General features: G+C 44.5%; 7 protein-coding genes across 7 annotated transcripts; 6 read left to right on the top strand and 1 right to left on the bottom strand.

Moving 5' to 3' along the window:
• Nucleotides 1-1,105: 1,105 nt before the first annotated feature.
• Nucleotides 1,106-2,547, bottom strand: V865_005834 (uncharacterized protein; the record flags this gene model as incomplete). Its single annotated transcript, XM_066229602.1, has 3 exons — nt 1,106-2,218; nt 2,279-2,342; nt 2,420-2,547. The coding sequence occupies 3 exons, from the start codon at nt 2,545-2,547 to the stop codon at nt 1,106-1,108; spliced, it is 1,305 nt and encodes a 434-aa protein (XP_066085699.1).
• Nucleotides 2,548-3,032: 485 nt separating this feature from the next.
• V865_005833 (uncharacterized protein) lies at nt 3,033-4,081 on the top strand (the record flags this gene model as incomplete). Its single annotated transcript, XM_066229601.1, has 3 exons — nt 3,033-3,083; nt 3,161-3,241; nt 3,356-4,081. 3 exons carry the CDS (start codon nt 3,033-3,035, stop codon nt 4,079-4,081), a joined length of 858 nt encoding a protein of 285 aa, XP_066085698.1.
• Nucleotides 4,082-5,453: 1,372 nt separating this feature from the next.
• Nucleotides 5,454-8,465, top strand: V865_005832 (uncharacterized protein; the record flags this gene model as incomplete). The annotated part of the gene is made up of 13 exons (XM_066229600.1): nt 5,454-5,578; nt 5,646-5,708; nt 5,805-5,936; nt 6,008-6,125; nt 6,199-6,425; nt 6,499-6,599; nt 6,657-6,875; nt 6,941-7,136; nt 7,197-7,501; nt 7,569-7,681; nt 7,741-8,128; nt 8,187-8,239; nt 8,307-8,465. 13 exons carry the CDS (start codon nt 5,454-5,456, stop codon nt 8,463-8,465), a joined length of 2,199 nt encoding a protein of 732 aa, XP_066085697.1.
• Nucleotides 8,466-9,467: 1,002 nt separating this feature from the next.
• On the top strand, nt 9,468-11,563 carry V865_005831 (uncharacterized protein; the record flags this gene model as incomplete). Its single annotated transcript, XM_066229599.1, has 6 exons — nt 9,468-9,831; nt 9,910-10,115; nt 10,309-10,613; nt 10,679-11,161; nt 11,228-11,318; nt 11,381-11,563. The coding sequence occupies 6 exons, from the start codon at nt 9,468-9,470 to the stop codon at nt 11,561-11,563; spliced, it is 1,632 nt and encodes a 543-aa protein (XP_066085696.1).
• A 609-nt stretch (nt 11,564-12,172) lies between these two features.
• On the top strand, nt 12,173-14,737 carry V865_005830 (uncharacterized protein; the record flags this gene model as incomplete). Its single annotated transcript, XM_066229598.1, has 3 exons — nt 12,173-12,320; nt 12,393-12,916; nt 13,085-14,737. The coding sequence occupies 3 exons, from the start codon at nt 12,173-12,175 to the stop codon at nt 14,735-14,737; spliced, it is 2,325 nt and encodes a 774-aa protein (XP_066085695.1).
• Nucleotides 14,738-15,385: 648 nt separating this feature from the next.
• V865_005829 (uncharacterized protein) lies at nt 15,386-17,571 on the top strand (the record flags this gene model as incomplete). Its single annotated transcript, XM_066229597.1, has 15 exons — nt 15,386-15,520; nt 15,610-15,694; nt 15,773-15,835; nt 15,901-16,009; nt 16,068-16,097; nt 16,160-16,210; nt 16,330-16,406; nt 16,494-16,567; nt 16,632-16,704; nt 16,787-16,803; nt 16,886-17,055; nt 17,120-17,191; nt 17,268-17,344; nt 17,416-17,451; nt 17,525-17,571. The coding sequence occupies 15 exons, from the start codon at nt 15,386-15,388 to the stop codon at nt 17,569-17,571; spliced, it is 1,116 nt and encodes a 371-aa protein (XP_066085694.1).
• Nucleotides 17,572-18,781: 1,210 nt separating this feature from the next.
• Nucleotides 18,782-20,447, top strand: V865_005828 (uncharacterized protein; the record flags this gene model as incomplete). Its single annotated transcript, XM_066229596.1, has 4 exons — nt 18,782-18,795; nt 18,864-19,050; nt 19,131-20,335; nt 20,396-20,447. The coding sequence occupies 4 exons, from the start codon at nt 18,782-18,784 to the stop codon at nt 20,445-20,447; spliced, it is 1,458 nt and encodes a 485-aa protein (XP_066085693.1).
• Between the last annotated feature and the right edge of the window lie 75 nt (nt 20,448-20,522).

The following is a 20,522-nucleotide window of genomic DNA, read 5'->3' as shown; positions in this document are numbered from 1 at the left end:
TACCCTGTATTTCTTTGCTTTTAAGCGTTCCTGATGCATTGCTGTATTCACACCTGAGTGGGATGGTCACATTGAGTATTTCTTCTAGTCCTCTTCTCGTGTAATGGTATGAGATTTTACCCTCTGGCGTCTTAGGCTACTCCCATGCGTCCTCGGTGTCTGCATCACGGGTGGAACCCATAAATCCTACGACGGTCGTCGTCGTGCTGGACATTATACCTTTGGGTGATTGACCTTCTCTCGTCAATATCAGTCACTTCTTAGTAGATGACTAATAGATCAGGTGCTTGAAGAGATATGGGTCACGTACAGTACCTTTGGCTCGTCTTGTGAGTGTCTATGTCAATACGAGGAGCTGGTGGATGAGTGGCAACACGATGAGAGTAGTTCAGTGACATAGAAATGTGTAGTATTTATGTTAAATTATCGAGACGCAATGTACACCTCTGAGCGACTGTCAACCTTTTTGGCCGTCTTCGAAGCTGGGCCGGGCAGCTCATCGCTGATCCCTTGAGACTAGTGATCATACTGGCAGATTGTGGCTTCATATATTGATACAAGATGTATCAAGATCATCAATGGACTGTAGGTCTTCCATGAAGGAAAGATAATCTAATCGGTCGAAAGATTCTGTTGGAGGTAGACAGTAATTGAGAAAGTTATGTACAGTGGGGTAAGAGGGCATCATAGGGGATTTCAGGGAAGGTGTGTTGACAAGTATCTCATATACTGCACATGTGAGAAGCCTTCCACCAATTCATCATAAACTTCTTATCAACCTTTCGGACGATTCTGTGCATATTGTTCCTGCAGATCACACTAAATTGTTATGAAGTCAGTGCAAAGTTCAGAACATTCTGAGGCGTAGAAGAGAGAAGTCGATGTGAGCAATAAGTTACGCTTTCTTTCATTCCGTTTGCAAGCAAACCATACATCGCCTCTTCAGTTGCTCGTCTTCAGTTGACAAGTGTCAAACTGGTTAATCGGTTGCAACTGGAAGACAGACTCAACCTGGCATACATATAGTGCAAATCATATCACATCATCGAAGGCAGATGATAGTGCTAACTAACCCATATCTACAATAACGCTTGGCAAAAGCTCCTTACTTCGTCTTCTCATCTTCTATAGCCAATTTCTGCTTCTCCAATTCCCCTTGATACCATTCCGTCCATCTTTGCATCCCATCCGTCAAACTGACTATCGGATGATAACCTAGTAACCTTCTTGATTTCTCAATATCGAAATATCTCTGTTGAGTCGCATGAGCTACTCTGAATCTCGTAAATCCAGGTTCTTTACCCGATATCTTTGAAAACATCTCTGCTAATGTAGCTAAGATCAGACCCAGCATCGTAGGTAATACGATGAGGTAAGGTGGTACATGACCAAGCTGTTTCCAGATTGTTCTTGCGAAATCCCAGAAATAGATTGGTTCTCCATTCGTGATGAAATAAGCTTGTCCAGCAATGGGTATACTCTCTTCTTCCGAATTATCATTTTCATCTAATGAAGATTCTTTGGAAAATTGATCCATCTTGGTTCGTAGTACCGGTCTGAGATCACTTTCATCCACTTGGTCCGAATCGAATTTTCTCGCTTTGGCTAGATCCTCTGGAGAGGGGTTGTTATTGGGTCCGATAGGTCTAGCGGAAGACGTGGGTATTCGATGTGATCCCAATGAGATATCAATGGAGGAAATTGGATCTCGAAGTTGAGAATAATGATAGGATGAACCTAATTTATCTGCTGCCAAAAGATGCGCATGAGCGACATTTCCCACGTAGGTGAAATCACCTAAATTGGTGTTATATCCGATTTGCCATTTGGTTTGCTTGTTCTTGATTACCTGGTAGAAGCCTGATATCATCTGTCTATCACCTGGACCAAAAATACCAGCAGGTCTAATAGCACAAGTCAACAATCCGTTTTTACCATTGTATTCCAATACCATCTTCTCAGCTGCTACTTTCGTTTCGTTATATGCGTCTAAGAGGACTTCAGGGTATGGAACCCTCTCGTCAACATTGGTTATATCTTCTTTTCCAGAGTAGACTACCCCTCCTGACGAAGTGTAGACGACCTTCTTAACGGTTGATGAGGGTTCAACACTCGCTTCTAACAGTGTTCTAGTACCGACCACGTTCACTTTCTCGTATATTGCTCGACCTAGACCGTGAGCTGGCGAGGCGGTGTGGATGATTACCGTGGCTTTGGACTAGAGACAACCAAGCATATCAGCTTTGTACGCGCAGTCCCGAACTACTCAATAGCTTACTTTGTACAACGCATTCTGGACGTCTTCGGGTTTAGACAAATCACCAATATAGAAGGTAACGTTGCTATCAAATATGAACATCAACTGTATACTCTTATCCGCATCGAGCAACAGGAATGAGTTCGAGACATCTATACTTACCTATCGAAATGCCTCTGCACTATATCAAACACCGACACCTGGGCTTCTCCCCTTGCCAATAACTGTTCTACGATATGTCTACCTAGGAACCCACATCCTCCAATTACGAGATACGATTCTGCTGACATGGTGAAGTGAGGCGGGGTGAGACGGAGTGGGAGTGATAGAGGACCGAGGGTGGATGACGTGTCCGAGGTTGCTCTGTCTGATATCCGGCTGCGACGGAGTGTAATCAACGACCAAGAGATAAGGTGATGGGTGATCTGATGTACTGCTATCTAAACATCTAAACACCGCAACAGCTCAACTCGGCGAGCTGGGTGGGACGAGAGCACCGAGCGAACCCTGGGTAAAACAACGCCACATCACGCACCCACCCACCCACGCGGAGTTGATCCGTGACATTCCGGCGGACTAGAAAGAGAGCAAGAGTATCTTAAGAAAGCAAGAAAGGGTCAAGAAGACTCACTGCTGGTTGTTGCTATCCTGTCGAGCATAGTACTGATACCATACTTTCAATTCATGGGATATTCGGCAAAGACGGTAGACTAGTACGCTCCCACGCTGAACACACAGGTCTCCGTCTTGAGAGCTCGATGCCCCTTCATCTACGATGATGTGCATCAAACATGTCTTGATCTATTTCCTTGTCCTCCCCATACCAGTGTGTCTGTCTTCATGCTGTGATGCCTACTTGAGCCGATCCTTTGCGCTGACAATGCCATACGTGTACTTCCAAAGGCCGCCTCGCCAGTCTTTCTACTACTCTTCGTAGCATCAGCTTTCATAGCTATCAGGCCCTGTGGATACTGCCTATCACTTGTGAGTGACCGTTCCTCTTCCATCCACCCATCTATCGTTATCACATACGTATATCGCTGGGCTGAAAGAATACTACAATCATCCTGACATCATGCTAATGTATCCCTGGAAAAGCTCGCCATCCTGTTCCTCTCCACTTCACCTCAATCGCCTTTCCTCCATCCATCCCTAAACTCATCTTCAACCTCCCCCCGAAATTCAACCAGTATATACGATCTACCTCTCAACGCACCTTCACCAAATCGAACATGGCTGAACTTGAATGGCGGTCGATATTCCTCTCCCAACCTGGTAGGATACCAACTGATGGATAAAGCTATCACCCCGCAGCAATCAGCTGAAAGCGGCAGCAGCTTATGGAAGAGGATCTTCGCTTGGGATCTAGGACAATCAATGAAACCTCAATCACCTTTAGAAAGGGAAATAACGGGGCATTTGGCTCTGGATAGAATCATACAACCGTATCTTCGACCTTCACCTTCGCCTTCAGCAGCGGCGTCTATACCTGCAGGAGAAGTCGAGCAGATGCGGTGGAACGAGAGGGAATTACCTAGGAATTATATCGATCTTAGTTGGAAAGGCATTGGGTTCATTGTTGATTTCAATATGAAGAGGTCAAATGAAGGGATCAAATGGGAGATTGAAGAAGTGCTGGGTAAAGAATGGGTGAGGCCCACGAGGGAAGATGATTTGAGAAAGGCGGAAGTTGTAACGCATCAAGAGCAGGAAAAGGAGGAGGTTGATGAACAGTCGGGAAGCGTGAAAGAAGAAACGGGAGAAATACAAGGCGACAAAAAGAAATTCTGGGAGAGGATACCGCTCGTTGGAAGTAATTGGTAGATGATGATCTGTTACAGCAAACAAGGCATGTATGTATGATGTACAGTATGATGTCTTATCGTTACCTACTCCAGTCAGGTTGACATCTTCTTCTTGCTTTTACTAATCTTGTCACCGACGAGTCTACAACTTCCTGAGCGCTATCCATCGCCAATCTCAGCAGCTTGGCATACATTATGGACAAATTCATATTGAGATACTTGCAAGTGCCATACTACTGCAATCCCCTTCGGCTATAAATACAATATCTACTCTATGCTGCAGGTCGAACGGAGAATACTCAAATAAGCTTCAACTACGCTAAAGCCACGGACGACAATGATTATTTCCCACTCCACTGGTTCGTTGGTGGGCGTGTTGTGTGTGTCCGAAGCTGCGGGTCGCGATGGTATATACATTCACTATGATTCCATATCTGAGAGCATCTCACACCGTGACACACACACATGTATGACTAAGGTAGAACAATCAAGGCGCCCATGTGGAATTCTCCTTCCCACTTGTTTCCCCACTCATATCAACCTCACGAGCAGCTCCATGCTTTGCCCCTCATCCCCTTGACCAACGAGGTTGAGGGGAATGAATGATGACGTCTATGTGTCCCACTTAAGCGGGATCGGCTAAGGGGGGCCCCTGAATCCCTTAATCCACTGGAAGACATTGAATGATGTTTTTACCTGTTGGGGTAATTCCGAGCACCCACTTGACCATATGCAGGCCCCACCACCCAGTACCACTGCTGTTTCGTCATCGGATCATCCTACCATCCCTGTAGGGGTTTAAGGATTCAAGGATGAAAATGTCAATTTAGAATGGGAATATGAGAATCATCCTCATCCTCGTCCTTGACAACACCTTTTTGTCTTCTTACCAATCAATCTTATACCTAATCTCAACATCAGCAATCCCCTGTTATAATAGCTGAAGACTAGTCAGGCAAGCTATAGCATACACGGCTCAAGGTGAGTGCGGCATCTCGATTGGAACTACACGTCAACGGAGATGCAGTAGAGGAAATCAGAGTGGATAGCTCGGTCGTGACAACCATCAATAAGTTACCGCCTACTCTAGTGCAAGTTGGATGATGACGATGCTTCGCTATGATCACTTATTGACCAACTGGGGACTGCCTTTGATCCGAACGCAAAAGCGAGAGATTCATGTTGAATGAATGGAATAGGAATTCTGAGCTAACTTGACTATTGTCTTCCTTTCATACAACTGTCTCTCTCATCTTTTCGCATCTTACGATATCCCTCGTCAACCGCCAACTATCATAACCACCCAAAACCTGTACTCTCAGAAGAAAGAAGAAAGTTATAGTCCCATTCTATTTGAATACCACTTCCTTGATCGATCATCCCCACCGACGATGCCTCGTTCAGTTCATTCACCGCTACTCTTCGAGTGTGCTTGGGAAGTAGCCAACAAAGTTGGTGGTATCTATACGGTCATCAAGACCAAGGTGCCAGTGACCACCAAAGAATATGGAGATCGGTGAGTCTGGTCATCTCATGAAAGTCCAACATGTGATTATTCATAGCTGACGTTGGTGTACTTGTAGAGCATGTTTGATCGGTCCATTGAGCTATAAGTCTGCTCCCATGGAAGTGGACGCCGAGGAGCCGTGAGCCATAACTATTCTGAGCAACTCTGAAGGAGAACTGGCAGTACAAGTAGATCCGATGACACTGACGATACTGTTTCCTGTCGTCATTCATAGCGAACCAGGGACACCTTTCGCTCTCACCATCAAGTCGATGCAAGAAAGAGGTGTAAAGCTCATTTACGGTAGATGGCTCATTGAAGGTAACCCAAGGGTATTACTGTTCGATACTGGATCATGTTACGATCGGTGAGTGGTCTGTCAGCTGTCGGATCCGTGAGATATTCAGGACTTTTAGCTGATACTCTTCCACATTCTAGAATGGACGAATGGAAGACCGATTTATGGAATCTCGCTGGTATCCCCTCCCCACCCAACGATCACGAAACAAATGAGACTATCGTTTTCGGTTATATGGTAGCTTGGTTCTTGGGTGAAGTGAGTGCGGTCGACAACGTAGACAAGAACCTCCAACTGAGCTAATTGTGTTGAATGTGAATTATTGATCCAGTTCTCCTCAAGAGAAACGGATACAGCGATCATTGCCCATTTCCACGAATGGCAAGCTGGTTTGGCTATCCCACTCTGCAGAAAGAGACATATCGACGTAACTACCATTTTCACCACTCACGCTACTTTACTTGGTCGATATCTCTGTGCGGGAAGTGTAGATTTCTACAATAACTTGCAATACTTTGATGTTGACCATGAAGCTGGTAAGAGAGGTATCTACCACAGGTATGTTCTCTATTTGCCCTTTTGCCGAATGAAGATGGACTCGTTTTCTGATAATACGCTCGATGATATATAGATACTGTATTGAACGATCTGCTGCACACTGCGCAGATGTGTTTACGACCGTCTCTCACATTACCGCTTTCGAAAGTGAACATCTCTTGAAGAGAAAACCTGGTAAGTTGTGCGCTTCCTCATCCATAAGATATCAGCTCACGCATCGATATTCTATAGACGGTGTTTTACCTAACGGTCTCAATGTCGTCAAATTCGCTGCCATGCACGAATTCCAAAACTTGCACGTCCAGTCCAAAGAAAAGATCAACGATTTCATCAGAGGTCATTTCTACGGTCATTACGATTTCGACCTTGAGAACACAGTCTACTTGTTCACTGCTGGTAGATACGAGTTCAGAAATAAGGGTGTGGATATGTTCATTGAATCTCTTGCTCGTAAGTCTCAAACGTATTAGGCGTATCAGAAGAGAGCGGCTGACCACTCAATGTTGCGTGTCTAGGACTGAATCATCGACTGAAGGAGATGGGATCTAAAACCACTGTAGTCGCCTTCATCATCATGCCTGCCGCTACCAACTCGTACACCATCGAAGCTCTCAAGGGTCAAGCCGTCACTCAACAGCTCAAAGAATGTGTAAACCAAGTGACCGCTAGAATTGGAAAGAGAATATTTGAACATGCCGCTAGATATTCTGGGTGAGTGTGCTCTCCGTACCCGATAGGAAATCCAATGCTAATGGAATGGGTGCATTATAGTGAACATGGAACGGAAGTTCCCAACCCTGAAGATCTTTTGTCAAAGGAGGATAAAGTGTTGATCAAACGAAGAGTTTTCGCGTTGAAGCGAAACTCGTTGCCACCCATCGTCACCCACAATATGGCGGACGATGCGAATGATCCTATCCTCAACCAGTTCAGGAGGGTATCGTTATTCAACCAATCTTCCGACAGAGTCAAGGTCATCTTCCACCCCGAATTCCTGAATTCGAATAACCCTATTTTGGGATTGGATTATGAGGAATTTGTGAGAGGTTGTCATTTGGGTGTATTCCCTTCTTATTGTGGGTTCAGCTTACAATTCTTGGCCGCCTATGAAATCTAAGCTAATAAGATTTGACGGATGAATAGATGAGCCTTTCGGATATACCCCTGCTGAATGTACAGTTATGGGTATTCCTAATGTTACCACCAATTTGTCTGGTTTCGGTTGTTTCATGGAAGATTTGCTTGAAACTCCTGAGGTGGGTGATTTTTGCTTGGGTACGTAATGCAAATACTGATCGGATCTTACCCACTCCAGGACTACGGTTGTTACATTGTTGATCGACGTGGTCAAGGTGTCGACGACTCCGTCAATCAATTGACCAACCAATTACTTTCGTTCTGTACCAAATCCAGACGACAACGAATCAACCAGAGAAACAGGACCGAAAGATTATCCGAACTGTTAGACTGGAAATCGTTAGGATTGGAATATGTCAAAGCTCGACAATTGGCACTTCGACGAGCTTACCCCGACTCATTCGACGATGACGAACCTGATTTCACCGGTGTGCAACGAGTCGGTGCACCCCTCTCTGCACCGGGTTCACCCAAGATGCGAACGGGCATGATGACCCCTGGAGATTTTGCGACCCTCACAGAGGAGATGGAACATTTGGGAACCCAAGATTACATGGGTGCAAAGAGTGAGTTCTCACTTGCTTTTGGTTCGTATGGACGACCTTGACTGACCTTTTGATGCAGGCTGGAGAGGCATCAACGACGATGATGATGAGAACCACTACCCTTTCCCACTTGTAAGTTGAATCACTTTTCGTGCATAGGTAGGCATGTGCTAATTCGATATTCTGTTTGGTATGGTAGGTCATGAAACCAAGAAATCGAAGTGATTCGCTCGCCTCTGCAATCTCGGGTACAGCCACTCCCTCAGGCGGTAGAAAATTATCTGAGAAAGATCTAGCTAAAGCTGATGCTGTGTTGAGCAGTATGGGTCAAAATGGAAATGGAGCTAATGGTCATTAAGGTATTTTATGTAAATAGTTCCCGTGTCATCCTTAATCCGAATCTGAGTTTGAAGGGGAGGAGAACAAAGGAAAGAAGGTAGACTAATGAAAGAGCGGAATTTGATATATAGCTGCGTGTCTCGTATCTTTCTTTACAATTTCCCAAACTATGCTTTTGCTTGTTGAACAGAACAGCAGAACTGAAAAAAATGCATCTCATGTTTTCGTTTCCGTTTCTGATTGAGTCTGAGTCATCCCGTACGCTATCTGAGATCTGAGATCTGTCTTCGCATGATATGCCAACTCAGTCTACTGTATACAGTACAGTTACGCTCTTAGTCGGTCATTACCGCCGGCCGGGTATCGCGATTTACAGGTTACGGTTTGCGGTATTTTGACCTTGTTCGGTGACCGCTGACCGCTTTTTACGGCAAAGGTAACATAACCGAGGATCTGCAGTACAAAATTAGTAATCAGCTCCAGTTCGGGCAAGGCAACACAAACAAAGAAACCGAGCTTCTCTCCCTGTCCTGTCCCTTGCCTTGCTCATATGCACTACTGGGGATGGTTGAACATCAGTCTTGTATCATGTGAATATTGTGAATATGAGTGATTATTCTTGATGATTGATCAGTAAGCATTACATCTGTCGTCGGCATCCATCCTGGTGTTATACATCACGAGAGATCCCAAGGTTCGGCGTCGGAGTAGCACGTCAACAGGATAGTCACCTCGGACTCCAAGTTGATTTATCATTCATTAGTAAGTCGTTGAGTCATTTTCTTTACATCATTCGAGCATCATATATAATCTCCGGATATATAAAGGATAGTGTGTAAAGGTCACTTGACTGATACTTGTTTCATCATTCAACCCAGCAGATCATCAAACTAATACTCGAATACTACCATCTTATCTTGACGAGCTACAATCGATAACAACAAGATCAACTTGACCAATGTCAGATCCAAATTACCTATCAAACAACACGTCTATACACACCGTGTCGAAGACACCCACCATGACATCCGCACCACCCTCCCCTTCCGCAATCAACAAACCGAATTTCGGACCGAGTGCACCAGAAGATCAACCTCTACGAAATGTCAATGGTCCAACGACCACGACTTCCAATGATAATGAGAAGACCGCCAATCTTAGCAATTCACCCACGAGGACTTTCAATTCACGTAAATTATCAACTTCGTCACAAAGGGATAAAGATGGATTCACGCCGTTGAGGGTGTATGAAAGTCGTGATGCCCAAAATAAGAAGATGCCCGAAGCTCAAGTAGCCAACAACGTAGGACCTGCCAAAGCAATTGCGGCGGGTATGATTAAACCTGAAGATGGAGAGAAGAAATTGGAGAAATTCAAATATTCTTGTGAGTACAATAACTGATAGTCCTAACTTCTTGCATCCCGAGGTTGAGACTAAGATTGCTGATATATGTGATTTGTAGTCTTCTCACCTGAAATAGCAATGTTCAGAAAATTAGCCTTCAAAATGATCATTGGTACTGTCGTAATCACCATCTTAGTCATGTGGATGACCTTGCCGTTCTATTGGGGATCGTTATGGAAATCTAATAGATATACCGATAAGTTGACGGTAAGGATCATAAATAGAGATGGCGGTGAGATTGGTCAGACTGTCACACAAGGTTTGGTAAGTTTCGTTCCCTCCTTTATATCTGCCTTATGAATGTTATTTTTATCTCACTGTCCAAACATTCCTCAATCTCATGCCTTTACGTTGTCGATCACCCATACGTTATTTCCCACCCATTTAAATTCTTATCTTTTATCGATCCTCTTGGAATTCTAAAAATAGATTAACCTTGCTGACGTTTTTTCTCCAGTTGGCACAAACGAATCTCCGATACTTCATCACCTCCCCATCTGAGTTCCCTGATATCCCTTCGATCGAAGATGATATAGTGAACGAAGGAGCATGGGCATCGATAGTCATCAATACCGGTGCGACGACAAATCTCAACCAAGCCAGATTGAATGGAAATGCCAGCTACAATGGATCATCAGCTATTGATGTCTTTTACGCTCAGGCTAGGATGGAAACTGCCGTAAACAGTTATCTGTTACCTTATATGCAACAGGCTCTCGGGGGGATCTTAGGTCAATACAATGCTAGGTCTGCTGCACAATAGTGAGTGACTTTAGCTAAATACAATCGCAAAGGCTTTCTTCTGACAAGATTCTTTGTTCATCTAGTCTTCAAGCAAATGCCAACAATGCTACAGCTATAAACGCCCTTGCTGCTGCTCCTACTACCGTGTCCAGCCCCGTCTGGTATACTTTATTCAACTTACGACCGTACAATCAACCTGTCGCCCAAGCAATCACTTTAGTCGGATTGATCTACATGTTGATCTTCTCTTTCATCATCACCATGTCGAACAATGCCGTTAAGGAAATCATCGCGCCCTTCCTGACTACCAGGGCATACCTGATTTATCGAATTGTCGCTCCACTATGTCTCTACTTCGTCATTTCGTTCTTCTTCGCCATGGTCAATTTACCGTTCAAGATCCACTTCGGCGCTCACTTCACCTACGCCGGAGGATTCTTCTTATGGTGGTTCACCCTCTTCCTCGGTATGGGTGCTGTGGGCTTATCAACCGAATTCATGATCACTATCCTTGGCCCGAGATTCATCGCCTTCTTCTTATTGCCCCTCATTATTGCTAATGTATCGTGAGTATACAATTCTGTGGTGTGCTTTGGAGTACGGAATAAAAGGCTGACGTTTCACGCACACAGAGTCGTATCTCTTCCACACGAATTACAACCTTGGATATACAGATACGGTGTCGCTATGCCATTCTACAATGCCTCAAGAGTCGTCCGAACAGTGAGTTTCCATCTCCATGTTATTGCTGAGCATCATGTACTGATATAGTTCATGCTTCATAGATCATCTTCGATACCAAGAATGATATCGCCGAAAATCTAGGTATACTACTAGCTTGGATCGCAGTCAACATCATCACCATTACCTTGACGACTTGGCTTTTCAGACGAAAGAGTGTCAACCAACATAACAAGGAAGTGGGTGAGAACGAGATGGATAATCTCGAAAGGATTGATGAAGCGTGATTTGCCTCCTAACAAGGGGGGAAACGCAAAAGTCAAATTATCTATAGGTGGGACAAGGAAATGGAAATGTCCGCATAATGATGTCTCGGATCTCGTACATTCTCAACAATTAGACCTCGATATAGCTTTATAATATAGCGATATATGAATCAAATACCTATCAATGTTCAACTACATATTATGTATGCATCATGTTGAAGGAGGGATTTTTTTCGAGCCTGCTGGAAGCCTTAGGACTGAGGAATTCACACGGCTATGACACTTTGCTGTATGCATCTGGGTTCCATGAGAACAGCATAGAGGAAAGTATTGCATTGATACTTTGCCATGTCTATGCGTTTCTCTCGTAGCTCAGCTCGTCTTTGGGATAAAATGTGACAAATGCACTTTTCAGAAATTGAACTGCTTTGATCGGCCGTTTGTTTTTGCGATTTTTGAGATTTCGAGATTTTGGATATTTCGAAAATAGTTATAGACTCTACTCGTACATCATCTGTATCAACCCAAGCAAGAGAGTGTCTATCATTGAGCACAGTAGAAGGCAAATCGGAATATAACCTGCAACCATCGTCTGTTCATTGTCGGCCCGCAACGATATCCTCCCTCATCATGCTCCCTCGATCATCTCTCGCCAGAGCCTCGATGGCCTTAGGATCAGTGATTTCACGAAGATCCCTCCTTGCCTCAAGGACCGTATTGAGACCCACCTCCGCTTCCCAATGTGTCTCGAGTCTGAGTACTACTCAGAGCTTACAAGGTCAGTCAAATTTACATTTTGCAGCATACGATGGGTGTTAAAGCTAACAAACGGCATTGTGATACACTACAGCTTTACTACAATCCCGAGGATACTCAGCTGCCGCTCAACCCAAAAATGACGATGATTTCTTTGTCACTGAACCCATCCAATCTCAACCTTCCTCTTCCACATCCACCTCAACTGCTACACCTTCATCCTCCGCTTCTACCTCGCCGTCAACAGAAGAAGACGGTTTCTTCGCTCCATCCTTGACCGACCGACCATCTTCCATTTCAACTCAAAACAGTACAAGCAGTGTCGACTCAAAGACTGGCCCTTCTGTTGAACTGGTGCCTTTCGAATCTCTCAAGGGCAAAATAGATCACGATACACTCAAAGCGTTGACGTTCAAGCCGTTCCAACTTAAAGCCATGTCTGAAGTGCAGAAGAGAGTATTAGGTCTGATGCCTTCGTTAGGTGGCGGGAAGCTCAGAGGACCTGCTAGGGAAGCTGCCGAAGCTGAAGGAGTGGTTATTGAAGAACAGACGTCGGAGGTTGGGAAGGAAAGAGAAGACTTATTGGTGAAAGCTAAGACTGGTACGGGTAAAACCATTGTGAGTGTTTGGGCTGTCACGGTTTTCCCAAGAAAAAGAAAACCAAAAAAATCAATACATATCCACTTGCATACTACCATAAGATTAGAACGGCATCATCTGCTACCCCCAGACGCAAATTAGGTCTTCCAAGCACGAAGGCTGATCTCCTCATTTTGCTCGCTATAGGCCTTCCTTGTCCCAGCGGTCGATGCACGAATCAACAAAGTCAATGAGCTCATCAAGACACCCTATCCAGATGGCACTTTACCTGATAGAGCCGCTCAGGGTAGAAACGAGCGAGCGATCACCCGATCTCACGTTGGTACATTGGTCATTTCCCCAACACGAGAATTGGCCACTCAAATTGCCAACGAAGCTTTGAAGCTATGTACATGGCACAAAGAGATGCAGGTCAGGCTACTTGTCGGTGGAGAATCGAGGCATCGACAATTGAAAGATTGGAAGAGAGGTAGAAAGGATATCGTCGTTGCTACTCCTGGAAGATTGAAGGATCTCTTATCTGAAGAAGAAGTCAAATCAGCCATTGAATTTACCGATCTATTGATCTTAGATGAAGCTGATACTTTGTTGGATATGGGTTTCTCACAAGATTTGAACCATATCATCTCCCACCTACCTAAAGAACGTCAAACTTTCCTATTCTCCGCTACTGTATCTCGAGAAATCGCAGCGATCGCCAGGAAATCTTTGAAACCGGGACATAAAGTGATTGACTGTGTGCCCAAGAATGAATCGAATGTCCACCTTCATATCCCTCAACACTACACTATTGTTCCCTCAGCAGCAGATCAAATACCGCATATCCTCCGACTTATCGCTCACGATCAACTCCTCAATCCTCACAGCAAAGTCATCGTGTTCCTGAATACAACCAAACTCACCATGTTGACTGCTACCCTTGTACGAGAATTGAAAGAATCGTTACCAAAGGATATCAACGTTTATGAAATTCATTCGAGATTAGATCAGAATCAACGATCGAGAGCGTCAGAAAGGTATAGAAGAGATACCAAACCCAGTGTATTGATCACTTCGGATGTCTCAGCGCGAGGAGTAGATTATCCCGGGGTGACCAGGGTCATTCAAGTCGGTATGCCCGCAAGCTCCGAACAGTATATTCACCGAGTAGGAAGAACAGGTAGAGGTGGTAAAGAGGGAGGAAGAGGTGATTTGGTCTTGTTACCATTCGAAGGAGGATTTATCGATCGATTACATAAGATCCCTATCAAACCTGTTCCAACCAGAGATCTTTCAGCGGAAGTACATGCCTTAGCTAGAAATGCGGACGAAAATTATGCCGATAAATTGGCTGGAATCAATGAAGCTATCACTCAACTATTACCTTCTTTAGACTCTGAGGCTGTCGAAGAGGTATTCACTTCGATGATAGGTTATTATATGGGAAAATCGGATCAACTTAACGTAAACCCTCATGAGATCTTACAGGGATTGAAAGATTGGTCAGTGGAAGCTGCAGGATTACAAGAACCGCCGTACCTCTCACCTGGATTTTTGCAGAAGTTGGGTTTAGGAGGAGGTAATAGGCGATCAGGAGGTGGTGGCGGAGGTGGATTCGGGAATAAGTCAAGAGGTGGATTCGGTATGAATAAATCCCGTTCAACCGGTGGTGGCGGCGGTGGATTTGGTGGGTCGAGAGATAGAGATTATTCGGAACCTAGAGTAAGAAGTGGAAACTTGTCTGAACGAGGCGATAGATCAGGTTCAGGTGGATTTTCGAACCGAAGTGGAGGTGGTGGGTATGGTGACAGAGGAAGTAGAGGTGGTAACTTTGGCGGTCGGGGTGGAAGGGATTACTAAAACTCAACCGTACCATTCACATCCCTGTAGATAGAAATCGGTTTCTCTCATTACGATTCACTCGACCCTCCTCATTTGTCATACATCTACCCCTCGCACGTATTTTAACGCATATAACTATATTCACATACATCATATTCTATCTACATGAAGAAAAGCACTTGTTGTATTTTGATTAGACTTGATTTACAGGATTACTACTTCACATGAACATGCATTACACACACCACTTACCAGATTCATTGAGAATGCTGCATGTCTCGATCATATCACATATCGCTGAGCTGGACAAATCCGATGAGATGCTCAGCGACAGAGGACAATGGTTGCAAACTTCCTTCGTTGCCTGTGACGTCTACTCTAACCTTTATAGTAAGTAGGATGACGATGTCGATCATCAGAAAACAGAAGATCATCCGATAATGACTTTCCTTTGAAGGAGTCAGTGCCAAAAGGAAGGTTGAAGAAGACCGTGAAAAGATCCTGAGGTATGTTCCAGTTGGTGTAAGATCTATCTTCAACCGTCTCCAAGTCAGTATCAAGCCGATTGAATATATAGGCTCTGGGTCAGACGATGCGAAACATATTTCCATTCTTACACTTAGTACCATATACAAAGACGAAATTTTATTTTGAACACATCCAACAATGACCGACCAAATTGATAATCCTCAGGACCAAAGGGACGTTAGGCAGTTCATACAGAGGATCAAGTATCTCAAACAAGGTGATTTCTTGTTATCCGCCCATCGAGGTTTTAGATGGGATGGTGTACCAGAGAACGTAAGTGGTTGATACTCGATATACAGCTTCACCGCCACCCTTACAGTAGAGTCATGCTGAGAAGCGTATCTGCATATTATGATTTACAGAGTCGAACTTCGATTAAGAGAGCTGTCGAATATGGTATGATCTGCGTTGAAATAGATATTAGATTGACTTCAGATGGTGTACCAGGTTGAGTATCCCTCTCCCATCAGTTCGATTTTCGATCTCAATGAATACTGACTTGTTCTTCTTACAACTGGAATATAGTGCTGTTCCACGATCCGACTCTAGGACGAGTCACCAACATTGCTGAATACATGGGCAGATCAGGTGAGTCTGCCACATTCCTTGATTTCAATGAGAAGTTACTGAGTGTTCTCATTGTTTCGTTACAGATGCCTATTCTCCTTTCGCCGGCAAGGGATATAGTCCCTTGATCGAGCAGACACCTTGGAAAGGGTGTATTGAGGATCTGAAGTTGAAAGAGGAACATGGCGAGATATGGTAAATACTAGATTTTAGTGGGGTAGATGTAGACTGACACTGGTTTTGTGGTATAAAGTGACGAGGGGGTTTTAGACTTCAAATCGCTGTGAGTGTTATTGATTTCCCACCACAGTCCCATATCTGACATATGGTCATGTTTGTACCTAGGCTTGACGTAATTGAGGGAGAGAAGCTTGATATCGTCCTATTCATGGATATGTGAGTCAACAACACTCCGGATGAACCGAGGCGAGATACTCTAGCACTTAGTACGAGCTCGCTACTGTAGACTTGTATGGTAATCAAGATGGATCAGCTGACGTTTCTTTCAATTACAGCAAATGCAAAGAAGCTATGCCGATCATGTATGAAATAATGAAAGACAGGAAAAATGCCGCTGGCGTGCCTGCTCTTGGTAAGCAAGCCTTTCCTTTTTGTATCCGAATGACCTGACCTTCGAGTCATCGTATTCGTTACTGATATACATGACTTGACACCACAGAATGGTGCGTTTGGAAAGTGTTTGTACATATGTATGGACATCCTCAGGAACTGGAGGAAGAAGCTTGGTGGAAGGTGAGTTTGCCTTCCCACAATCACTGATTGAATTCTTGTTAAACCGATATTTCGTCTTCCGCAGGACGCCAAGAGGATTGGTCATCCAGTTTACATCCCGGTATACGAGCCTTGGCCTACAAGACAGGTTGAAGATCGTGAGTATCCTCGATACAGCAGTAGTCCTGACTGCTTCCGTACTCTGGTGAGGCTCAACCGCTAACGCGATTTCCCATCCAGCCTTGAAATCAATCAAGGTCAGTACAGGTCATATACCTCGCGTTGAAGGGTGCAGTATCCGATCTTTTGGTATATTGACTTTTTTGATACTTCTTCTAGGCATTCTCACACTACCCCAATGTGATTGCTCTCGAGATCGGTCTAAGAGCACCAGGCGGATATATGCAAGATTTACTCGATTATGCCACTTCGCCCGAATGTCCACTCAAGAGTATCGGTGCCTTCGCTGCTCTGGGTGACCTGTGGAGATACGACCACAAGGAGATCAAGTGAGCCATTCGGATCTAGCTTAAGCGTATGGGGAATTACTGCTTATTGGATATCTTGGTGCAGATTTGATTTAGGCGATTTCAAAGCGCCTTGGGAGTTAGATGAGCAATTTTCGCATCTTTACTTCAGAATTGAGTAAGTCTGTGAACAACCCTACTGGTCTCTGGGCCATCTATCATCGCTGACTGTTTCGTTTGTCTTCCACGTGAAGTAATCCACCGCAACCTCATGATGCCCTTCTTATCGAGGGTGATTCTCCTGATGGACATGACTATAGAGCCGATCTAGGTGAGTGATCGGAACAATTCGACTTTCTCCTTAGCTGTAGAACGATAGGTTGACGGGTATTGATGACATAGCTCGATACAAGAAGCTTGGGTTCACCTGGACCATCAGTAAGTATCTGCTTTTTACACCTGGAGAAGTTATAGAGATACTAACCTCCTATCTCCGGAAACTCCTTGTTAGCTGATCGAGGAGAGGAATTGAAAAGTAAAGGATTGATCACTCAATAAGATATTTTATACAGTACACGAGTCTCTGTGACAGAGAGCTGTATCGGACACTTCAATATTGATATGAATATGCTACCCATCTATCATGCTTTTACTAGGCTCAACATGAATATGAACAAGTTCAGCCTCATCTGCACTGCAGCTCTCAATTTGGTAGACATGCGGCGTGATACTGACTCTTTCATCATTCTTTGACAGGAAAATGAGTTACAGTGAGCAGGCGAGTAAGTGGTCCACAAGAAGAGCCCAGAACACTTGACCACCTATCCAAGAATTCACAGGCAGCAAGAGGTTAATGTTATTGTTTCAGCGACTTGGATTGCCGAAGAGTGAAACTGGCCAAAGAATACTCCTGGCAATCCAGCATGATATTTCAAACATGAGAAACGCTCCGCTGGAGAAGCTCGATAGCAAAGATAGAGTGTTTCATCTGAATTGAAACAATTCAGACAGAAGAACCGAGTCAATTCTGATTTGAAAACTCGCTGAAAAGACTTTGAGTCCAGTCGATACATGTCCAGAGTCTTCCTCCCAAGTGCTCTCACCTGGTATATAACACATCATGCTTGGATGAAGGTATGCATAACTCGGATCTACCTTGGAATCGGAGTTTGCGAATTCATCCTTGCCATCGACTTGTAACGAGTCTCACAATTATGAAACATAAGGTAAGAAGCATAGTTGAAGTGTAGCAAAGATGGTATAGGATGGGTCGAGGAGATCCCCCTGTTCAGCGAGTCCCAAACGAGTTTGGGCTTAGATAACCACTGTCTCACCGAGAAGTTTGGGCTTCTGCATTGTATTGTTTGACATTCCGAGGACATGTTCGGAATTTCAAAAGCTGCCACATTGAGGAAGAACTCAAAAAGGATGCTCTCTCAGCTTCTTTGTTTGGACCTTTCAAACGCCACCCCTATAGCCAGATTCGCGCTTTGTATCATGAGCTGCACAGAAGAAGTTTGAAATGACCAAGGGGAAGGATATGCCGTACTTTATCGTGCAGGTTCTGTGACGATGCTGAAAGGGAGCACAGCTCAAAGGATCTTGTTCTTTACACCCTTTGACCGAGTCATCGCCTCTCCAATCAATCGGCAGAGAGAAGATATATAAAGACCCTGGGCTCTATTGCAATTCTTTCATCCAATGATCGATTATCTACCGCACACCTATACGACCTTTTTGAGTGAACTTCACCTCAATCACTGGGGAAATGTCCACAAGCTCGTAAGTGGGGAATGTCCTTGAACTGTGGCGGAAGCTGACGATTTGGTATATTTGATACCGTACTCCAGCGGAAATATCAACGGCTCTAACCGAATCTTTACCTACGATGGGAAAGCCCTTCAACCCCATTACCAATCGATCTTCGATAAACTCCGCAATGTTTCGCAAAAGCGTTCGGCAAGAGGAATAACTCCTGACTGGGTGATCTGGCATACCGATGCTGGTGACGACAAGATGTCAGATCATGATGATCTTGTGGCGGGAATGAACATTGCATCTCTCGCGACATTGGGTATTGTCGATTTGAAAGGGATAACGACCACTGGTCTACACAGGAGGCACAACGCGTCTATCATGAGGGTTTCATGAGAACTTTCGGATTACCTGACGTCCCTGTATGGTACGGGACCGAAGAGTTTGATCCAAACGATCACGATAAAGATAGACTCGCGCAAACTAAGAAGAGAGCATCTACCATGACGAGCAAGGACCCTATTACCAAATGGCAGAGATTTCACCAGATCGATACCGATATTCGTGGGTCCAAGAAGTCAGATATCAAACCCGATGATTACATCACAGGGTTTTCTCGAATCTGCGATGAAGCAAAAGCGCAAGGAAGAAAGATCAAAATGGCAATCACTACTGGTCATCAGACTGTCAACAGTCTGTTGACTGATCCTGAAACTGCCACGAAGTTTACCGACCAGGTTGAGAAAGTAATCTTTCAAGGTGGTATGCTTTTCAACGATGGGAAGATTGTCCCGGCAGAAGATGCAAGAAACAACTTTTACAATATCAGTGCATGTCGAGAATTCCTCGGTAGACTTCAAGCAAGCAACATGCCAACTGAGTGTTACACCAAGAACGCAGCGACAGCCTGCGCGATCGAACCACCTTTCCTATCCGAATTGGCAAGCACCGGTCACCCAGGCGGTAAATTTGTACATGAGCTCGCAAGCAGCGTCGATGCTGCTCAATTCTTTGATACCCTCAACGACGAGCGATTGTTTAGCAAGAACTTCACCACAGACCTGTTCCTGAAGTTCAAGACCACTCTCAGTCCCCAAGGAGCTGCTGAGAAGAAAAAGTTCTTTGTCAATAAATGGGGATATCAAGATAAATCTACAATGACCAAAGATGAGTATACCGAGTACTTATCAGACTATAGCAAACATTTAGGTGATTCTGTCAAAGCGGTTCCCTATGATCCGGAGGTGGTTGTAGGTTTAATGGATGAAGAGTATCTGTCTGAATTGGGTGTTCTACCTGAGTATACCAAGGATCAAGATTCTGTACTGGAAGAAACATTCAAGTTGTACGGTAAATCCAGGACCGACTGTGGAGTGAACACTCAGAATATGAAGGACACCATTATTGCTCTTGCTGGTCATATCACAATTGCCACCAAACCCAAAGACTCGGAACCAAACACCACGCGTGTCGTAAGACGCTTGACTGGGGAGCAAGCGACAAGAGTTTCTGAGGAGGATGTCACCAGCTACGATAGTGATGAAAATGACTGTTTCAGTTGCTGTACGTAGGTCCATTGCCTCCTCCTGTTTCCGTCATTTTTATGACTGACCGAAAATGACTACAGGATCGATTATCGTATCCCTGACTCGGTGCGGCAATACTTCAGAAGTTATTGATAACATACCTCGGTAGTGACCTTGACTGTGTAGACGGTACTTGGAAATTTGAACACGGATGCGCAGAACAAATGA

The sequence above is a fragment of the Kwoniella europaea genome, chromosome 1, assembly GCF_036810445.1.
Source record: "Kwoniella europaea PYCC6329 chromosome 1, complete sequence".
In the NCBI taxonomy this organism is placed as follows: Eukaryota; Fungi; Basidiomycota; class Tremellomycetes; order Tremellales; family Cryptococcaceae; genus Kwoniella; species Kwoniella europaea.
Note: the sequence above shows the minus strand (reverse complement) of the source record. Positions and strands in the feature narration are given on the sequence as shown.